The sequence below is a fragment of the Molothrus aeneus genome, chromosome 3, assembly GCF_037042795.1.
Source record: "Molothrus aeneus isolate 106 chromosome 3, BPBGC_Maene_1.0, whole genome shotgun sequence".
In the NCBI taxonomy this organism is placed as follows: Eukaryota; Metazoa; Chordata; class Aves; order Passeriformes; family Icteridae; genus Molothrus; species Molothrus aeneus.
Window position 1 is genome coordinate 70,165,652 of NC_089648.1, and position 22,625 is coordinate 70,188,276.

Sequence of the window (22,625 nt, forward strand, 5' to 3'; positions counted from 1 at the left end):
ACTTGTCTTCAGTCCAGAGCAGGCCGGAGGTGTTGCCAACACAACAAAGTCACATTTACAACTGTATCGCTATAATGTGTACTAAACAGATTAAAGGCTGTGCATTAAGAGGTGTTATAAAGTAATTCAAGTGAAAAATGTCAGATGAGAGACTTTTTAATTGGGCTTCAGAGAAGCCTGTTCTTCACCCAGGGCTGCTTTGTTATCCCAAATAATTATTTGGAATTATATGAAGCACTGCTTATGAAATCTGCAGATGACTTCAAAACAGGCCAGGGCCACCTGGGCCCCTTGAATAACACATGTTTTAATCCACCTACACAGCAAATATCTGTGCATCAAAGCCGAGGTTGCTGTCTGTTCATAGGATGAAAATACAAAGCATGTTTTTGGGCCCGGTGTGAGGGAGGAGAATGCTGTATCTTCAAAAGCAGTGAATCAGATGAGGGCTGAGGAGGTCACAAGGGGTAAATGCCTGATGTGCAATGTGGCAGCTGCAACAGCAAATGCAGACATCAGGTGTGTAAGCACAAATCCTGCCCATGGAAGTGCTAGGATGTGGCCACAGCCATTGCATGGCACAGGAACGTGACTCTTCTAGAATCACCGTGAATGATAGAAGGTGTAACCATCTGGAAAAGGCTCATTAGGAACCCAGAAGAATGAGTCAGTGGAAAAATCTGGGCTGTACGAAGGTGATAGGTAATTATTATCTACCCAGCAAAAACACAGCAGAAAAGCGCTGTAATCGTCTGTGCGCAGCGAGATCCCCTCGCTGGAGAAGGAAAACGTTTGGTGGTTAAAAATTATGGCATTTTCGACGTGTTGCCTTCCTACAAGATTCTTTAATTTTTGGAAAGATAAAGCCCTGAAATCCTACGTGTTTCAGTCCCCGAGCAGTGCCTGGCGTGAGCCCAAATCAGCTGCTGGTGCAGCCCCCTCCGCGCCGCTGTGGGGTCCCAGCGGGACACGCTTTCTTCCCATGGACAAGCACCAAGGGTGCTCTTACCTGCTCCCAGGGGGAAGAATTAGCTTTTTCTGGAAGCTTTGCCCGTGCAGAACAGAGGCCTCGGCTTTTCAGCTTCTAGTAGAGATAGGGCTGGGGTACAGCCGGAAAGCTAAAGCAAAGGTAACCTATGGAGCAGATGAGGAGGCAGCGGGTGGAATCGAGTGAGAGAGAGGTGAGCAAGGACGGGGTAAATCCTCTGTCAGCTCTTTAAGCGGTAGCTGTTACCGTATAGCAAAGGCACCGACAAGCTCGGTGCGACATCCCCGGACCGCGGCACTGTTTGGCGAGCCCGGCCCAGACCCGGGGGCTGCACTGCCGGGCACAGCGACCCCTCCATGGGGCTCCGAGAGCCCCGTCCTGGCAGCGGCGGCGCCCGGCCCCGGGCAGCGCCCGCCCCCGCTTCCTCCCCCGCCCCCGCCGCCATGTTGTGGGGCCGAGCGCCGCGGGAGGCGCAGGGGCCGCGGCCCGGCGGAGCCGCCGCTCGGGGCAGCGCAACAGGTACCGGCGGGCCGGGGGGCGCGGGGGGCATGGGCCGCGGGCGCTACGGGCTCCACGGGCTCCACTGTCTTGAGCCGCTTTACTTGTCTTTTATTCTTTAGCTGAGTCTAGGCTCTTTTTTTTTTCCCTTTATTTTTTTTTTAGGTAGACTTTTTTCTTTCTTCTTTTTTTTTTTTTTTTTGTTTTCCTCTCCTCTTTTTTTGGGTGGGGGTGTTGTCTCGGGCTTTGGCGGCGGCGGCTCCCACTGCCGGCGCTGCCGCTGCTCGCCCGCGCTCCCTCAGCGCGCTGCGAGCGGAGCGATCGCGGTGCCCGTGCCCAGAGAGCTCCCGGAGCGCCCGGGGGAGCCCCTGCCGAGGTGAGGTGACTCGGACGCGTTTGTAGAGCCCCGCTCCTTGTGGTGATGGTGATTTTGTTCCGTCTGGTTAGCTGTGAAAATGCGGGGTTTGGAGAAACCCAGCTGGTTTCCGCAGTTAAAGTTTGCAAACTGCTCTGTCTGTAAATAGACTGGCTTTTCTCGGTCTCGACTTCTCACCGCGGCATGTCGTAATTCAGAGAATAAAATGAGGCTGAGGTACGTGATTCGGTTTCCTAAACATTAAGGTACCATTTTGAATACAGTAAATGGTTTTCGGGCCAGTTGGGGCTTTGACATCTGTCACATCGCAGAACTCGAAAGTAGATCCTGCTTTAAGATAGTGCCTGCGTTCTCTGAAGTTATTCTTGCAGCGGTTCTCTTAAACATCTGTCGGAAATTCCCCATCTAAGCACGGGAATGAGAAGTCTCAAGCTTCTTTGCCCTTGTGTCCAGGCTGCCCTCTGTTGTGCGTTGCTCTTTTGGGAAAATGATGTTTTCTGAGCTCGTTTGCTGTTGGTGCTGGCCTGTGGTGGCCGGAGTGTGCACAGGAAGGCTCGGAGGGCGTGTGAAGCAGAATGTGCTGTAGGTTACAACGGTGCTGCATAAATTTTTGCTTGCTCTCAAGAACTTCTAATCATTCATCTGAAATTGGCTTGTAACAAATATGTATATTTGTGCGACGGTGACATGTAGAAGTAAGGAGCGCTAGGAACTAGTTGGATAAGCAGCTACCTGGGCTTCGTTCTCCTCCCAAATCTGGTTCATTTTTGTTACCTTGTTTCCACTCGACCTCCCCTGTTTTGTTTGTGTGTATTTTTTCAGTGTGACTCATCTGGGAGGGGCATTCACACCACCATACCTCTGAGTATTCAGAGAAACCTTAACTCAGACTCAGGGCTCCCTGTGATGTGAACTGTGTGATGCCTGCAGACATGGATTTAGGCTGCTCCTTGCTCTCTGTTGAACAGAATTTTTTGTTAGATTAGCCTCTTAACTCAGATGCCTAAATTAGATCAAGTGAATATGCTTATCCTTTTAATTACTATCCTGAGGGAATTGCGTTTACTTTTTTTCTCCTCCATCTGTACAAGATCTGGGGTACAGGATGAATCCCTGGCTGAGTTGTAGCAGTCACTGTAATAGAAACCGAGAGGATGATGTTCCCATAGCAGTAACAATAACAAAATGGGGTACCTATGGTCTGTTTGGGCTAATCATAAAAATAATGGGGTTATCTACCATAGGTCCTGGTCAAAGCACCAAAGCTTTATGGATACTTATTTTTTAACCATTCTTGTAGGCAGAATGAGATAGATCAAGATGAAAGTGAGTGTGGATGATTTTGATCTGTGTTTTTGATAAGGCTTTATTTATTGAGACTCAGGTATTACAGTGATTTGTACCACAGGAGTACTTACAGTAAAATTTTTTTTACAGATATTTCTGTTGTAGTCTGTAATGTTGAAAAGTGAATTAATTTAATAGCATAGGAAAGTAGCAAGCTATGAAAAATGAAGCTAAGTCTGTAGGTGATAGTATTTCTTCAATGAGCTGCTTGTCAGGAGCTGGTGAAGAAAATGAGGCAGCATTTGGAAAGTGAAAGGTGATGTGCATGCTTTGCTTGGGGTGTTATCAGAAACCTTCACAGCCTTTGAGAATAGGCATCTGTCAGGAAAATACTGTGGGTTTAGTTCCTGAAAGGCAATGTAGTCCAGATTAGTTCCTGTCACAAATTGAGACAGATGTCTCTGGTCTGAGAGATAATTTACTTGCAGACTTTTAACTAACAGGTTATCTACTGTTGCTTCAAAAGATTTAATTTGATTAGCATGCAAAATATGTGAAAAAAGCATTTAATGAGATTTTTCTTTTAAAGGCCAGAGCTGTTCTCTTTGTCTTTTTAAAAACTGGTTCAAAAATTGGACATCTTTACTTGTAATGTCAATTTCTAGCCTATTTTCACTTGAAAGGAAATACCTCCACTATTTCAGTTTTTAAAAAGCTTTTATCTGATTTGATTTGTTTTTATTTACCTCAAATGTAGTTACAGAAAAATATTGTTTTGAAGGGACTTCTGGAGATCATCTGGTCCAACCCTATGAAAAGCATGGCCAGGTCAGGTCACTCAGAGCCATGTCTGGTTGTGTTGGGATTATCTCTGAGGGTGGAGATCCCAAAAACTCACTGGACAGCCCTCTCCAGTTTGGTACCTACCCTGACTCAAAGTACATCCCACCCCCTTGCCCAGGCTGCCAGGGAAGACATTAAACAATACTGGCCATGGCGGCAGTTCCTGGGGAGCATTGCCCGTTCCAGCCAGATGGATTTGGGACTACTGAGGACAGCCCTTGGACTCTGCTGGTCAGGCAGGTTTTCCACCCACTTTACAGTCAGCTTTTTCAAACTATATTCCACCAGTTTGGCTGTAAGAACACTGTGGGAGATCTTGTTAAAAGCCTTTGTGGTGTCAAAACAAGCTGCTGTGCCTTTGTTCAGAGGGCCAATCATCAGGTGTGGTTGGTCCTCAATAGCCACATGCCGTTTCCCTTCACCTTTTTCTTCTTCAAGCATCTGTAGGTGGGTCCTACGATGATTTGCTCCATAATCTTTCTAGGGACTGAAGTGAGACTTAGCTGCCTTCAGTTTGCCTTTTTCAAGTCACCAGGATCCTTGACCAGTCACCAAGACCCCCCAAAAATAACAGAGTTTAGTCTTACAGTGACATTAGCCAGTGTTCCTGGCAGTGTCCCAGCCAGTGTTCCTGGGGCTGTGATTTGTTCCATATGCGCATGTATGCAAATGCTCTATTTACATGTTTTTAAGTTATTTTGACTTTCAAAAGCTGCTTTCAGTCCACTGCAAAGTTAAATCTTTTGGTAAAGGATATTAGATGATGGATCCTGCCATGTTTTTAAGTTTTGGGGTGAACCTTGATGTAGTTGTTCTGTGAAAATCATGAGAGCAGTAGTTGGCTGACAGAGTTTGGGGTGTTGCTTGGATTGGAAGGTTTGTTTTATGTGGCTGACTGATTGAGAAAGTCAGTTACCCTTCTTAGGCTTTTTTGTCTTAAGTGATGATTGGTGGTTATAAAGATAACAAAGATAGAGTTGTAGAGTCCTCTTCATTTTATGAGGGACTGACCTATCTCAAGCACTATCACTTGTCAGGAGAACAACACAAAGTATACTTCGAGGTTCAGAGGTTGAGCCTAGATATTGGGTGAAGTAGGGTAGTTACTGTATTCCTCTTACCTTTAGAAACATACTATCACTCTTTAACTTCACCTTTTAAAATTGCACTTTTCTTGTGTGCCCTGGCTGGTGATAGATGACGCATCAGGCTATTTTGAAGGGAAACATTCATGTTAAAGTTCCTGGTTGGATTTCTGGAAGGGCTAAGCAGCTGTTTTAAGTGATCCTGAAATTTTCAAATGCTTAGTTGCAAATATTGCAGGTAGCTGAATTCTCTCTGGTATTCTGTGTCTGACTTCTGATCAGTATAGAACTGGGAGATTTATGTCTACGTGTAAGTTCCTTCCAGTGACAGACCAATGTAAGCCAAAATTTTAAGCCAGCTGTGAGCAGGGAAGCCTTGTTTTCTGTGGCATTAGCTGTCTGAGTTTGATCAGATGTGAGCCTGTGTTGAATTTTTTCTTGTGGTCAGTATATTTAGACCAGCCTTCAGCCATGTGGATCCTCTGGTGTCTAATATAGGCACTCAAACATACTGCAGTCTTTCTCTCCCTTGAGGGTACTAAATTTGGTTGTGCCTTCTCTGTCTGGTTGCCTGCTTTTTATGAATATTATATTCAGTTAAGATCATTGCAAAGGACACCCTTCTGTTAAGCTTGGTTCATGTTGGTGATGGGGTTCATCAGAGTAGTTTACTCATGTCTCCTACTCTGAGAAAGGCAACCTAAGAATTCAGGCATCCTGGTTGCTTGGTTACTATAGTGCTGCTGCTTTCATTAATTCACTTGTCTATCAGGATGGTGGTTTTTGGGTTTTTGGTTTTTTTTTTGGTGTTTTTTTTTTATTCTCAGATTTATTTAAGGATAAGTCTTTAGAAAAAAACAGGAGGCTATTTCATGAGTAGTTCTTTGTTCTTCTTACTTCTACGGATACATTGTTTTATTGCCCTTTGCAAGATGATGCAGGGACTGTAGTAACTAGTTTTTCTGGTATTGTTGTGCCATCAGCACCAAATGTTGTAAAGGTGAGGATTAGGTCACATAAAAATTATATAGTAAAAATGGAGCTGGTGAAATGTCATTTTTCTTCAAATTGAGAGTATTTAGAACTTTGTCAGTATAGGAACAGAGCCTGCCCATGCTGGTTACTCGGATCCTATAGTTAAAACAATGGATCAAACATTAATATATAGGTGAGCACAGTGTTGGGTAACTCTTATTTTCAGAACAACACATAAAATTCAAATTATGTAACCTGATGACAGTAGCAGCACAAAGCATTGGAGTTACCTAATAGAGGACAAGTATCTGAGAACTATTTTTAAACATTTTGGCAGTTACAGAGAGTTGAAAAGGTGTGGTTGATCCAGAAAAGTCACCGCTTCCTTGGAACAGCGATTCTGAGAGCAGACAGTTTGACTTGAGACACTTTGATACGGGATGTTGCTGCTTCACAAGTAGCAGATAATAATTCTGAGCTGGCTCTACTAGTGAAAATGTTCAAGGCTGATGCAAGTGGAGCTTGTGAAATGCTGTGGCATCAGTCATGAGCAGTATCTGCAGTTAGTGATTCAACGGCATACACATGAAGTAAGGGAAGAACAGGAAATGGGAGTTAACTTTTCTTTGTTTCTAAAAATATTACAATTGGAATGTGGAAAAAAATTACCTATTATGGCTATACTAATAAATGTATCAAAAAATCAGAGCACATTTAAATAATACTTTGGTCTTATCTTTCAAAGTTCAAGAATTTTACTAATCAAAAGCTAAAACTTCCTAGCTTTTTCCACTACACTCTTACAACTTTAAGGTAGGATATGTGTCTTTCTGACTGAGATACATTTGCCCCTTGGAATTTTACATGATATTGAGATGTTTGTTTAACATGAGCAATAGATAATTGATTCTCTAAGATCATGAAATTCAATTTGGTGGTCAGAACATTGTTACTGTGTGCTCTAGAGCTCTGTGCTAAAGGTTTAAGAGACCACATTTCAGCTGGATGATTTGAAGGACTGTTCTTGATAATATGAGCATGGATGTGACTTGTGGGTGGGAGTGGGGTCAGAAGCAGGAGTCTTCAGCTGGGGCAGGTGGGAGATGCTGTGCCACATTGCCTGTGTGCTGAGTCCAGCTCAGAACCAGTGTGCTGGTCCCAGAGCCCCTGTGCTGGGGGGCATCTCCATTACACCCACACTTTTCTGTGTCACTTTGGGGAATGCATTTTTACCCATCATTATCCAACTAAAATACTCCTACCTAGTTACTTTTTCCTGTTTTGACTGCCATATGCTAATCTTTGCTTCTTCTCCCGCAAGGTTTCCCTGTTTTTTGATTCATCAGAGATAAACACCATTTCTGTGCTTTAAAGGCTTCTTGTGGCTTTCTCCTCTCTGCTTGTCATCTCATTCAATTTTGAGAAGTTAAAACTGATGGTTTTGTGCACCTGTCCAGCTTGAAAGCAGATACCTAAACTGTAAATCCAGTCTCACTGAATGTTTTACTTTCATTGGTTTTACAGATACTCAAAGATTGTTCTCTGCTGAGCACAGAAGAGTTCTCACATATCTTTTGTTTCATGCTTTGCTATAGCAGCCCATTAGATGTTCTATGTATTTTGCACTGTTATCTATGTCTGAAACTGAGCAGCAAGTTAAGCAGCATCTCTTTTATCATAAGAAGAAAATAACATTAAGAATTCTTCTGTTAGTTTTTTTTTTTTTCTCTGTTAGCATTTTACTTGTGCTTCTGATGGAAGGACAGGAGTGGGCTTAAAATTTTCCTCTAAGGTGGCAAGATTTTAAATGAATAAGCTTTAAAGTAATATGCTCTCACGTTTCCAGTCTTGGTTGAAGTAAGAAAACAATGTAAAGAAGACAACTCATCAAATACTTTTCTCTTGCCCAAGTCCCCATTGCCATATATTAGGAGTTACAGTGTGAAAATGGAGAACTGCAAGTTTCAAGGTGTGTGGACCTCACCAAACAGCATTTAAGGGTGCTTGCACAAAGCTTGCAAATGATTACATGTGAGAATTGATGTGCTTTAAAACAGAATTTAAAAAAAAAGGCATATGGAGTGTGGAGTCATGTGAATTGGAAAGTAGGAAGCATAAAAAACCCAAAAAAACACAAGAGTATTTTAAGTTACCACCCCATGAGGAGCAAGCGTATCTCACTCAGCTCTCTGGAAAGGTTACAAAATGCAGCCTAGAGTTGCTTCTTGAAGGTAGAAGCTCAGAGCCTTTAAAAAAAATATCTTATAAATAGTATACCCTCTACTTCTTGGTTTTTTTTTCATTTCCTTTCTAAGCAAAGCAAGCAGAGGTGGTGATGTCTGTCTGGGATCAGGTGAGTGAATATATTCTCCCAGGGCGTGACAGAGCTGGATTCAATTTCCATCTTTTCCTGAGGAAGTTTGTGTCTCCTGGGAGAAGGGCCAGGCAATTAAATAGTGAGCTTCCTGAAGTGGGATTCTGATTCTCTCCCTCAGAACAATTTCTTCCTTGCAAAGAAGGTTTGAAGCTGGATGGACAGACAGAGAGGGACCTGCAGGTCTCTGCCTTAATGTAGAGAATTAAAAATAAAATGGGAGAAATCTTCTCCTAGAAAGGAGGAAGGAAAGACCAGTTTTAATCTCCAGAAAGAGAGGAGAGAGCTGAACTGTGTCTTGACACTCTGAATGGGTGCTTTCACAGCTGAGCAGCTGTATAAGAAACAGAGTAAGCCCAGCAATAGTGACCACACAATTCTGGTTTTTGAACAGAAAGAGAGATCCTTGTATTTTGGATGGTCAGTAAGTTCAGAAAGCATATTAGTCAAGCAAGGTGGGGAGAAAGGTATTTGTCAGAAAAATACTTTTTGTGTTCTGTCTGGATCACAGAATCACTGGGTTGGAAGCGACCTTCAAGATCATCGAGTCCAACCTAGCCCTTAACACCTCACCTAAGCTGTGGCACCAAATGCCACATCCAGTCTTTTTTTAAACACATCCAGGGATGGTGACTTCACCACCTCCCTGGGCAGGCCATTCCAGAACTTTATCACTCTTTCCATAAAAAACTTTTCCCTAACATCCAACTTGTATTTCCCTTGGCACAGCTTGAGACTGTGTCCTCTGGTTCTGCCAGTTGCTGCCTGGAGAGGGAGACCAACCCCACCTGACTACAGCCACCTTTCTGGTGGTTGTAGAGTGATAAGGTCACCCCTGAGTCTCCTTTTCCCCAGACTAAACAACCCCAGCTCCATCAGCCATTCCTCACAGGTTTTGTGTTCCAAGCCCCTCACCAGCCTTGTTGCCCCCTCTGGATGCGCTCACTGTTGGGTAGGAAGTTTCTCTTTCACAATGAACAAGGAAGGGGCTTCATACCCTAGGGTTAAGAAGTAAAATGTTTGACTTTTTTTTTTTTTTAATATCAAAATATTAACTGAGGCTTTCAGTACTGTTATCTACAGTAGCAGGGGGAGCAGGAAGAGCCAGCAATGTGCTACCCACAGTCAACTCCTCCGTTCTGTCACTGATGTCATTCATCTGTTATCAGAGTGGGTGGACTTTGTAAGCTGGCCACAGTGCATTTTGAAAAGGCCATGTGCCTGTGTATAACTGTACTGTATAAAGGAGATAAATGCTTGGCCTGCCACAATGTTGAGATGTTTTTCTTTTTTTTTTTTTTTAATCAGTAAACTCTCATACCAGTATGTTTTGAACAGAAAGACAAAGAGAAGTTACAGTCTGTGCTGCTTCATAATGCCTTACTAATGCTTCTTATTGTCCCATTTTTAAGGGAGTACTTCAAAAAAAGCAGCAAACAACTACATGGGCTATTGCAGTGTCACTGCTTTGCAAATATAATGAGTTGTCTTTGTGTTGTCCAGGTCTACAGGTGTTGCAAAGAGTAAATCAGGTAACTAGTGCTGCAGTCTCTGTCCTTGCTAATTGGCTCTTGCAGCAAAATTCTGCAATATATCTTCCTCCTGCCACAGAGAGAAGGAAAAGAGTAATAGTGTGACCACACATGCTGCTTCCATGGGATTTGCTTTCTTCCAGAGAGAACCTGGTTCACCAGACCTTCATTCCTACTAAAACTATGTGGCTGTGGTTCTTCTGAGAAATGTTTTGGAAAAAAAAAATTGATTCAAGTATAAATATTAACAAAGATTGTGGTGAGGCTGCCCTTCATAAAATGGCAATATGCCTATGATAGTAAAAACAAAAAGCTTTTTTCCTTTCTCCTGCAATCTGCCCAGCTCTAATGTTTTCTAATGCTTTCAGCATGGTCCTGATGTGCCCCCTGCTCCTTGCAATCTCCTCATTTCTTTTCTGCACTTGTATCAGCTATAATGAACACTGAGAGAGGGAACAGAAGTTGCAGTCTGGCAGGTCAGTTTGTGAAAACAATTAGTGCTTTAAAGGTTTGGGCTAGTCAGATGGCTTGTTTACAAGAACTTGCTGTTCTGCTGTTTAAATGTGAGATCCAAGTTTTCCTGTTTTCACCCTAAATGGCAGCAGGACTTAATGTCATCTACAGTGTTTGTAAGGATGTTTGATCCTGTTGTTACACCATGGATTTTGTACTGTCTGCCACGGTTTCTTACAACTGATGACTGAGTTCACCAAGCACATCTAGAGCAATTTGCAGAAACAACTTTCTGTGAAATGCTCTGGTGGCAATGTCCATTATTTCATCCATATCATCTGTTTGGGATACTGATTATAGTATTTTCTTGATTCTTATTTTCTTTCTTCAGTGAACATTTCTATATGACATTGTGTAAAAAAGGTCCTTGGAAGTGTACAGCTTCCACCTCCATTAATGATTAAAAGTTATCAGAATCTATCTAAAAAAGTCTAAGTTTGTCTTAAAATGAGAATATTTTGCTGTGATTCCCCTTGGAAAATCAGTGGCTCACACTTGTGTCCTAAAGGCTTAAGGTGCTTTTACACCTTTGTAATCTTTATAGATGGTGACTGCAGCAACTTTATTTGCAATTTGTGAAAATAAGCTGCTTTTAGCTTTGATATATGCATAATCTCCAAGACTTTGGGATGTGCTGGAGAAATGCAGAAGTCAAAATACTTGTTGAGGGCAAGCTCCATTCATTGAGAAGGATTGTTTTTCCAGACTTTTGAAAAATGTGCATAGATTTCAAGTTTACTGGGCTGTTTCCTCCTTCTTTAAAAAAAATTGAGGGGAAATTATACTGCAGCAATACTTTTATTCTTTCTTTTTTCACTTTTTGGTACAATTTAGAAGCTGTTACTGTAGAGGTATCTGTGCTTGGTGTAGTCCTGGTGTCTGAATGGATCTGTGCAAAGGGATAAGACTGCGTTCCCAATGCTGGTGAGATACAAAATCCTGCAAAAGTCCCATTTATGATTTTTTGGTTGCTTCTGTAAGGTCATAGTTTTCCTCTTTAGGGGTTACTGTAGGAGGGTTTGGTTCCCTTCAAGTTTAGTGTTTATTTGAAATGCCACAAGGTCTCCGTATAGACATAATAGTGAGACAACAGAGCTAAATCATATCACACTGCTGTAATGTGTGATGTGATTAAATTTCAGTACAGACCCATTGGGCAGTTCCCTGGTTTTGGACCTTGGGTGTTGGTTCATCTACATGGCAATGCCCAGCACAGATTTGCCAGGCTGGTTCAGCCCAGGCTTGGGGAATTTTCAGGCACACTGAAAAATCCCGTGTTGATAATTCGGGCAGGGATGCTCATTATTTTTGCTGATGAAAATGAACCAGCAACACGTGTCCTCCAGAGATGCAGGGCCTTCATAAATAGGAATGACCTTCACCCAGCAAAAGTGACATCAAAGTCCTCAAAAGTTTTCAGTTGAGATTGATTTTAAAATGTGGTATAGTTATGACTCTAGGGACATTAAAATGAGGAGGTTTCCCCATTTGGTGTGCATGAAGCTGCCTGGGTTACTTCTCCCACTCATGTGCTCAGCAGTGGAGGATTTTGAAAGCTGAATCTACACAAGCCATTTCAGCAAAACCCATGCAAAATGCTACTGTATAACTGTGAGTTGTATGAAGTATTTAAAAAGTATATCTTAAGATCTGGGGCTTTAAGAGTTAATCAGTATACTTGTATTGTCTGATAATTATCTGACTTGTGTTGGGAGGCCTCCCCTCAAGTACCGTGTCCAGTTTTTGGTCCCACAGTGTAAGAAGCATATAAAAATACCAGAATATGTCCAAAGGAGGGAAAGAAGGATGGTGAAAGGACTGGAGGGCAAGACTTTTGAGGAACAGCTGAGGATGTGAGGTTTGTTCAGTTTGGAGAAGAGACTGAGGGGGTGACCCCATTGCTGACTACATCTTCCTCACGATGGGAGCAGCAAGGGAAGTGCTGGTCTCTCCTGGTAGCAGGGCACGAGGGAATGGCTTAAAGCCATATCTGAGCACATTGAGATTGGATATAAGAAAAGTTCTCCACAGAGGGGGCAAACATGCCAGGGAGCTCCCCTGGGAGGGGGTCATGGCCCCAGCTCGTGTTCATGAAGTTTTGGCCAGTGCTCTTTACGTAGGCAGGATCACTTTTAGGGTGTCTTGTGTGGAGTCTGAAGTTGGACTCAGTGAACCTCTTGTGTCCCTTCCAACTTGGGATAGTCTATGTTTTTGTGATTATTCATTTAATAAAACTCCAAAACCTAAAAGCTGCCTGAAATTAAGAGAATAAAATGAGTTGGAGCAAAGATCAAATATGTAACACTTAACCAGTAAGATTAAATGTGGAACAAGTCACATGCAGGTAGAAGTCTGCTGATTCTGGGGGTGTTCTCCAGCATCCTGCTTCTGTGTCATGGTTTCAGGTTCTGTTTTAGACCTCCTTGACAGAACAGCTTTTGTAGAGAAATGTGCTGTAGAAATGTTTTACAACATTGGCAGCACATTTCAGGAAGGCTCTTTATAGATCTCAAGTGTCTCTTGGTAGGCTGCTTGGTAGGTCCATGTCTTGGAACAGTTCCATGCTTCCTTTTTTCATCTTTCTGTGGCTGATACCTTGTGTCATTGTGAGGGATCATCTGGACTCACCAACCACTCCATTTACTTTCTTTAAATACATATGTATACATGTGTGTGTAGCCAAAAAATATGTATGTATAATTATTATGTGAACTATATATAGAGAAAGAATTGCTAACAACTGATCCCAGACATTTTTAATTTTATTGAAGAAATGTGCAATAGATACAAAAATGCTTTCCTGTCCTCAGGTGGAACTGGACTGCTTTCCAGTTGTGTGATTTGGTGCTGAGATGTGCAGGAGTTTCTTTGCAGGAAGGGAGTATGGGGGATGTGATATTTCTGTACTTAATGTTAAAATGCATGCCTGTATTGAGGTGAAGGGGTTTTTTGTGTATGTGTGTGGGTAGGAGGTTTGGTGTCTGAAAAGGGGGTGGGCAAGATGTGATTCATGTTTCTTTTAATTAAAATAAATATTTCATTTTTCTAGCTTCATCCTGTACAGTAGTTTCTCTACAGAGAGCACAATGATAATGATGTATAAATTTCAGTATTTAAGTAAAATTATCTCATCCAAAGCACAAGCTCACTTCATTGTCTTAGTTCTATATTTGTAAAGCAGTGAATTGTTCATGCTTTTCCCTCAGATAATTGTTAGTAACCATTTTGCAGTTCTAAAGAATTCTTTATATGGGTACACTTGAAAGAATGTGTACTAGAAAAGGAAAATCTTAGTACTCTGATATTTATTATGAAAGTAAATTCTGTTCAGACCCCATTTAAATGCTACTTTTGAGTGTTTATGCAGCAGCTCAGGAGAAGGAGTAACTTCATTGTGTTGCTTCTGCAGAACTGGCTGATGACAGATTTTTATTGGGACAAGCCCTTTCTTCAGAACACATCATGTAAGAGTGTTTTCTTTGTTAATAGTGCGTGGAGTTTTGGAGTGGATGAATTTGAATAACAATTAGTTTTTCCGCTTCGCTCAGCAGCAGCTTTGGCTTACCGAGCTGAGCACTGAACTTTTTATTTAGTGAAACGCACAATATTTACCGGGGAGCGCTGGCAGGGATGTGCTGGGGCTCAGCCGTGTGTCCCAGCCAGCCGGGAGCTGTTTGTGCACATCGCTCCCAACAGTTGGTACTGTTTTCCTTTAAGAACTGCCACGAGGCTCAGGACTGCACTGCATACGCTATTAAAAAAAAAAAAAAAAAAAAAAAAGGCCAAAAAAGGATCCCGCCATCCCTCCCCGGTGTGATGCCGCTGGTTGAGCAGCAGCCCCGGCCGGGCATTGTTCGCTGTCGAAGCGGGGCCGGGCGCTGCCCTTGCTGCATTATTAATGCACGATGTTTTCATGTTGCAGATGGCTGAGGGCTAGCGGCGCGCAGTCGGGACCATGATGGCTCAGTTTCCCGCAGCCGTGAATGGTGAGTGGCTCCGGGGTGCTCAGCCAGGGCTGGAGGTTTGGGGGTTGTTGTTTGTTTGTGGGTTTTGTGCTTTGCTGCAGATGCGATCGCTGTCCGTGGGCTGGGAGGGGACAGCATCGCTGCAGTGTCATTTGGGCTGCGATGGCAATCCTGGGGCATTTACAGCGCTGAGGAATGTGCGAGTTGTAGTGGAGCCTGCCTGACTTCAGGCAGGGAATATGCTAAGTAATAGTTGATTAAACTTGCATACCTTTTCTGTTATGTAATTCGGCACAAAGTGTGTTCCATTATGGTCCATTACGCTGTTTATTTTAAATAAAATATTTGAATGTGTCAAGCAGTTTGTGACATTGATGAAAACAATCAGTCCTTCTCAAAAATAAAAAGAGAAAAAGCATTTTCCTCTTGACTGTGCTCTTTGCACTACAGAAACTTTTAAATTTGTTTCTTGGTGATTTCCTTTCAAAGACATGAGAGTTGGAACCTTAAAATTGTTCCTCTGTATATGTATGAGATGGAGCTTTTATTTTTAGAGGAGGCTTATTTGTGAAGGCATGATTTGCAAAGACCTGCAAAGAAATTTGACATTTACATGCTGTTATTTACAGAGCTGGCCAAAATGAAAATACAAGTATAGAAGCAATGTTTCGTACTTCAGATACTCCTGATAGAGTATTTTTCTTGATAAAACTAGAAACATAGGTACAGGAATGAGTATTTATCTCATTTGTCTGTGAAGGTTACTGCAGGACTGGGAGGTAACTAATTTAGAAAATTGTCACTGAGATAAATTGGGAAAGGGTTTTTGGGTTGGTTTTTTTTTCCCCCAGAACAACATTCAGATTTCAAATTAAACCTCTCATTAAACCTACAAACCTGTTTCATATAAGTGTAAGGCTTTTCATTAGAAAAAAATCTGTGTAATCAATACTTTTTTTAATATAGAGTCAGCTGCAGTTTTTTCCAGACTTTGTTTCACCTTACAATAAAAGCCAAGTTAAAGGAGTCAATAAATACTAGGGGAAATCCTATAGACCAAATTATTTTTTTCACTTAATTGGACATAATGGAAGTTTTTTTTTTTATTATTTTTGCCATATGGTTTTTGCTTCTTAATTTAAAATAAACAGTCAGAAGCTCTCTTTGGAGAAGATACAGCTTTATGTTCCTGGCTGTCTCTGTGGTGTATGCATAAGTTATTTGATGTCTTTTAGTTTTGGCTTTTTATTCCTTGGTTCTGTTGGACAAGTTTGCTGTCAGTGCTGACCACATACACTGCTCTCAGAAGCCTTAGTTTAGGAGAATATCCTTGATCTGAAATCCCTTGGGCAGTACTGTCTCCACTTTCAAAAGGAGTGGTGTCAGGGGATGCTGCCTTTCCCCTCTCAGCATTTTACTGTGTTGGAAGGCACAGTAAGAGGAAAAGCAGGGGGAAGAGAGCCACCAGGCAGTAGTTAAGCTGTTGCTCCTCACAGAGTAGTTTGGATGACTGTGTCAACTCTGTGGAGTCTTGCAGTCATATTTCTTATCAAAACTGGTAAAATTTCAAACAAGTCAGGTGTTTTAAACAAGTTTTAATGTGATTTTTAGGTAAATACTGAGCTGTTGAAGTTCTCTAATCTTTGTTCCTCTTCCATGCTGCTTACCACTTACAAGCACTGCTGTAGTGGTTGCATTCAAAGTAGTTCACCTGCATTTGCCACTCATTGCAGGAAACCTCTAATTATGTTGTTAGACCATGGTAGTGACTTGAAGCATGAGATGAAGAATGAGGTGATGTGTGAGGCAACCAAGCCATTAGGCACTGCTGCAGCCTGGGAGCACTGGCTGTCTGCCTCACCTTTGTGCTAGCACTGCCTAGACCCTTCCCTTTTGTATGCCACTGGGGGAAATAGTGGGTTCCTTCTGTGGAAAAAAAACCCTCTTATTCTTACCAAGGTACAATGTACTTAGCTTTTAGTTCATGAGCAGCGTAATGCATGAAGTAGTTTCCGTTTCTGGGTTATTTTTGGTGTTCAGTGTTACAGCAAAGTGAGGGGATGTGTACAAGTGTGCGATTATGTGACACACTCTGAGAGCTGCAGGGTTCAAAGCATGATATTCAACCTCAAACAAATACAAGTGGGAGATGCCATGACACTTTATTTACCAGCCTTAGCAGAGAAAGCAGCTCTGTACAGGATCCTGAGAAGGAAGGGGAACTGAGCTGTGTGTGGAGCTCCTGTGGAGAGACTCAGCTTCATTGAGGAACCTTCAGAACTTACCTTGGCCAAGCAGGGTCCTGAGCCTGGCATGTGCCTGGTAGCCACTGTGCTGTGCTGGGAGCTGGCCATGCGTAAATGTTGTGTGCTCTGGGGGCACCTGCTGTGATAAACCTCTCTTTAAAGTCATGAAAGGACACAGTGCCCAGAAAGGAGCTCCCTTTGACTCTCCATTGCTGTCCAAGGTGACCTTTGTGGGTGCCTTACTAACAAGCTGAAATTCAAAGAGGAAATCAGGACTAAAGAGTGGGTGTTGATTTTTCTGGAACTCAGCGCAGACCCGCTGATTTTTATAAATTTATATCCCGTGCAAAATGTAAAGGTTATGGTGACATTTTATATGAACAGGCAAGGCTGAGCAACATGTTTCTTATACAGCAGCAGATGGATAAGAGACATTTATCTGTGTGGAGTCCAGTTCTATCAAAGAGCCACTCCAGGCATTTCCTTCTCCCCAGTCAGCAAACAAGATTGAGGATACCCTGCTGAGAGTTTAGTTCTATCCTGTAACTGTAACTGCTTGAATATTGGTCATTATTCCTGTCAAAATGATAATACAAACCCAGTTTATAGTAGTTGATTCTTCTTACAAACAGTTCTCCATCTGAAAAAAGCTTGCTTAGGAGTCCGCCCCAAGTCTTGCAAAAGCTTTTGGAAATGGCACTTTGTTACACTAAATAACAACTTCAGCAACTGTGTTTCTAAAGAAAGAGTTAATATACTAACTGCAAAAGACACTTAAAAGGAAAATACCTTTTAATAGGTTAAAATGTACTTCCATCTAGTTTGTCTCAGTGATTGCTGCCTTTGTCACTGCAAGAAGTAACCTTCACTGCCATGGGGTGTGTTCTTTCCAGCTGGAGAGGAGTTGCAAGATATTTCTTTTCTAGTTCTCCTTCCTTCTTCTGTAGGCCAGATTTGTTCAGGGTTTGATACCCATGCTGATGGATCTTGGTTTTGGGGAGATTTAATCTTAAGGGACCACCTGGAACAAGGAAAGCAGTATTTGCTGATCAGTATCTTTCACATTGTGTACTTAAGTACCATTGGAATTTTTGGGCTGTGCTTTTTTTGTTTATGTTTTTATTTGCCATTTCTCTTCCCTTCTACCACCTGTTTCCTTTCGATATAAATTTTCTGTGGTCCAGCAGGAAAATCTCTGATAAACTGAGGTGTAGAAAGTAATAGTTGTAACTCAATTCATGTGCTTCCAAACCTCCATAAGTAAGACTGGATTTTGTGCTGCTGTGAATAGAATTTTGTGTCTTCACACTTAGGTGTGTTGGAGACTGCAGCAGACATGAAGGGGTTCTGTGAGGTGTCAAGGGCAAAACACTCACCAACAGGTTCTGCTGCACCTTCTCTTTAGAAAAGTCAGTCTCAAGCTTTGCAGTCTGAATGCTTTTGAATTAGGATCAACTCTGGTCATCAGAGTTCAATTGAAAGCTGCTTGAGTGCAACCTGACTCTTCACCTTGTGTGCCCTGTAGATATGGAAACTGTAGACTTGAATGTCAACAAGTGTAGATAAAGACACAAAGCTGAATTAGACCTTGCAAAACAAATATCAGAAGTTGTTCTCCCATCTAAAAGTAGGAAAGGGAAAGAAACTGTAAGACAAGAGCAAATCTTTTCTCTGTCTTTATTTATGAATTAAAGCTTCCTCTTGGTGAGGGCAGTGGTGTCAGTTGATATGGAGCAAAATTCATATGCTCAAGTCAGAGGGGTGTTTATCTTCCACTGTCACACACCCTGCAAAAAATTGGATTTCCCGTGTGTCTGCCATATTATATGTTTTCTTTAATCTTGTAAGTCAGAAATAGTGCTGTAGGGTTTCAGAATACAAGGTGTCTTATTTATATTTAATTGTGAGCATAATATGATTCACATGGAGGATGTAAGAGGAGATCTTAGAAGGAAAAAATGGAGGTGTATGTTAAATAGAGTAAATGGAAATGGGTTTTAACAAGGGAATGTTGTACTTTGTGCCTTCTTCAATACCTGAGTTTTGTAGAAAACATGTAACAGATCCCATGGTTGGATTTCATTAGAGAAATAAATGGCTAAAAGGGAAAGAAAATGCAAGTTTTAGAGCAGACTGTTGTAGTCATGTTATTTGTCTTGGATTTTATCATGATGCCAGTCTTAGTGGTTATTTATGGCAATATCATCAGTAAAAAGAAAACATATGCTGGTTAAATTGGAAGATGACAAACTCTGGAGTAATTTTCTAGCCAGAATTATACAGTATGGGCTGCATATCGTTGGTTAAATTTCATCACATTTCTGCTGTGCTGACTTCAAATAGCTTTTTAGCCATACCATTATGGGCTAGAAGAATTTCTGCTGTGTGCTGGCTGTGACTAACGAGGAAGAAACCGGATGTGTTAGAGGATCACGTAGTCATTATGTGATTTGAGGGAAAGGAAATGCATCCTAAAATGTGGTGGATGAAATCAGGAGTGCTGTGTGTTTTGCTTCAGGCCCTGCTGAGGCATGTTGTGGGTTAGAGGGTAGAATTTGGGTTATCTGCTTAAGAGGGGGGCAAAAGAACCCAGGGAGTGAAATAGATACAAAGCTGGGCTTCAGTGTAATTAAAGTGCTGAGAAAGAATAAAGGGATTGCCTTTGTTAACCTGCCCAGATAAAAGCTTACTGTTTTGTTTTGGGTTTAAATTTTAATTTTATTGCATTTCCTACTCAGTAAATAAATTTGCTCTTTATTTCTTCTTACAAGGAAGAACAACATTAAGGAGGGAAACAAACTTATCTTTAAGTACAGTGTTAGCACAGGGGTAAATGGAGATGAAGCAGCTGTTGATGCAGTTGATCTGGAAATGGGAATGGTTCTGTCAGCAGTGACATTCTGGACCATGGTCAAGGAGGAAATCTGAGTGCCTTAAGGCAGAAGTCGCATTTTAGGAAGGAATTAATGTATTAGAGTTTCTTGGAGAAGCAGCAGTCTGCACATGGTGACCTTGGAAGTCCTTTCCAATCCAGTGCTCCTAAAATGTAATGAAGAATTAGATAATAATGAAGATTAGTGTTAGATCTTGAGCTGTTAGCTTACTTTAGGCCTATAGTTTTGTCTTGCTAAGATTTCATTTTGTTATTATCATGTGTTAGCTTTTATGAGGTAAGTTTTCATTGAGTGGGAAACCCAGGATGGTTTTTGTCTGGAACACTAATACAATAATGTAAGCTTCTTTATTCATTTTGGATGTCAGAGAGACTTCCTGATGTTTTTTCTTCAAAGCATATAAAACCCCAAACAAAAAAACAGAAGAAAATCTACAAATACTTTCCCAAAATGGAGCAGAAGGCTGAAGGTTAGTTGAGATAACATAAATCTAATACATGGCCAAGTTTCAAAGTGCTTTGACTGTTAAAATGTTCATTTCCTTGAAGGTTTAACTCCCAGGTTTGTGAAATACATTACTCTGATAAGCCACTTCATGTGATTGTTGCAATTTAGGGTTGATGAGCATTGTGTGAAGTGGCACCATCTAAACATCTACTAAATTCCAAATCATCTGTGATCATCACTTTGAGCAGGCCACAGACAATACTAATCAGTATTGGCAGAATGAGTTCAGGTTTAGCCCACTAATTATAATGGCAAGAACAAACACATTTTTCAGGCATTGTGGTCTGTCAGATATATTTATATAATGCCTATTACTTTAATTAGGAATCTTGTGTGTTCAGGCTTTCCAGTGTACTGCATCAGTTCTTTGGGACATCTGTTGTTTTTCTGACAATGGGACAGTAGCTTTAAACCATCACTGAGTGAGCTGCAAGAGGTGAAACCCTGGAAAGCTGAAAGAATGTCAGTGGCCATGGGACTAGCATTCATACTGGCTATCTTCAGAGAAGGTGTTTTAATAAGCTAAAAACATTTGTGCTTTAGTTGGATGTGAGGTTCTCTGTATGCAAGTCTCAAGAACAGGTAAGGTTAAATGAATATCAAGAACTTTTGCTGCTCTTTTACTTCTTCCTGAAGTAATTTGCTTAAAAGTTTTTATATCTATGTAAATATAAATAAGACGTGGTATATTTTTAAATTATGCACCAACATTTTCTCCTACATTTCTTCTCATAACCATGATTTAGCATTGAACCATGATCTCTGCAGCACAGTTGTTTCTGTAGGAAACAGATCTTTCCTGAAAAGTCCTGGTTTCACTGCTGTGAAGCTCTGCACCTGCTACAGTGTGTGTTGGTACTTGTATAACTGTACTGAAAAGGGTACACTTATTTTTTCTTACCAGCTACAAGTGAAATTTGTTGTGAAACAAATAATAGTGCTTCTGTAGCTCAGTGTCTCACAGGAAATCCTCAGGCTTGGGGAAATAAAATTTACAGGTGTGAGTTAGTGTATAAACTGTTTCTGATGGAGATGATGTGGGTTGGAAGGCCAGCAGAGTCTCTCCTCTTATTTCTCATGTACTCTGTACTCAGATTGGATTAAGAAATACACAGACAGTCCTTTTTAACCTGGCCTGAAGATAACATTCACCAAGCTCCCTTTTCTGGAAATGGTCCACTCTGTAGCTGCCAGAATCTGTTAAACAAAAGGAAATAAACTCAAAGTAAGGATACCTGTGAAAAAGGTGGCCACAGAGAGATTGTGGCTCCTGTGCTAAGTGAGACTAACGGATGAGAGTTGCTTAGTTTAGTTTAGAGACAGCTAAGGATAGTTTAGGTTGTTTTTTAGAGACAGCTAAAAACCTGTAAAGCCATAACAGTATAGAAAATGCTAACAAGGGAAGGAATATTCACTGTATTTTTTCATAGCTGCAAAGCAACATGATATGTAGGGAAATTATTGAGTTTAAGGCTAGCAGAAGAAAGTGGGTTTGTTTGTTGGTTTGGTAGTTTGTTTAACATGGTGAACAACTTACAACTCATTTTTAGGACTCACTGTCTTTAAGATCTTTTGGAAACATGGAATCAAAACTTGAGGAGGAAAGATCTGTGCCATGGCTATTAAATGGTTGCTGCCTTTTTTTTTTTTTCCTTTCCCTTTGGGGCTTTTTTTGGCTCAAGAGGCTTGCTAAATCAGTGGTTTCTGGCAACTAAGAAACTGTAACAACTGTAATACTCAGGGAAGAATTCTGTTCCAAATTCTAGCCCCTAACTGTCCCTGTGAGCCTGCTGGCAAGGCAGGATTAGGGACTATGATATAAACTTTTATATATATATATATATATATATATATATTGATATGATATAAACTGATACCAATGGTTGTATGAACATAAATGAAGCAGTTTTATATTTATTATATTTCAAATCAACCCCCCCTGTGTGCTAGGAAAGTAATGTTGTATGTGTGCTGGATATAGTTGGCAGGTTCTGCTAATTAGTAATTTATCCTTCTAAGGAGAACTGTTTGAGCAAACTCTCTTATTTCTGTTTCCTTTGTGTTTCCTTCGTTTCCCCTTCATTTTTTCTTTCTGCCAGGACTAGAAGTTACAAGGAGGAGGGTAACAGGAATGATTAAAGATACAGAACAGCTTCCATATGTGGATTAATTGAATTGACTAGGACATTTCAGCTTGGAAATGAAAGGGTGGGGATGGTGGAAAATACAGATGTCACCTTCCCAAGGTCATCCATTGTTTTTCAGGCAAGGGAATGGTAATTACTCTCTGCTAACACAAGGATTATCCAGTATCAGATGAAAGTACCATAGATCTCAGTCATACAGAGCACTTTGCACTGTGTCAGATAAAACAGTGTAAGCTGTAGGAAGCTGTGGATGACAAAAGGTCTTGGATTCCTTAAATCATTAGAGATAGGTGGATTTTCCTTCTAGTAATGAGGCAGTTCTCTGGTTCAGGAGCTGCGCTGGGGCTGAGGAGACATCCTGGAGCAGCACCACCACATGCGTGGCTCACACTGTC

The 22,625-nt window shown here is 41.4% G+C and overlaps 1 protein-coding gene across 7 annotated transcripts in view; it reads left to right on the top strand.

Annotated features, from left to right (window-relative positions):
* The first annotated feature begins 1,440 nt into the window (after positions 1 to 1,440).
* Positions 1,441 to 22,625, top strand: part of ITSN2 (intersectin 2) — an 80,198-nt gene continuing 59,013 nt past the window's right edge. For 5 of the 7 annotated variants that reach the window (XM_066547150.1, XM_066547155.1, XM_066547153.1 and 2 more), the window contains exons 1-2: positions 1,441 to 1,507; positions 14,394 to 14,457. In XM_066547150.1, coding sequence (XP_066403247.1) covers positions 14,427 to 14,457 — 31 coding nt within the window. In that variant the 5' untranslated portion in view covers positions 1,441 to 1,507; positions 14,394 to 14,426. Of the gene's footprint in view, positions 1,508 to 13,880; positions 13,936 to 14,249; positions 14,458 to 22,625 lie in introns of those variants that run through there. The other 2 variants (XM_066547151.1, XM_066547152.1) reach the window with 2 other exon arrangements.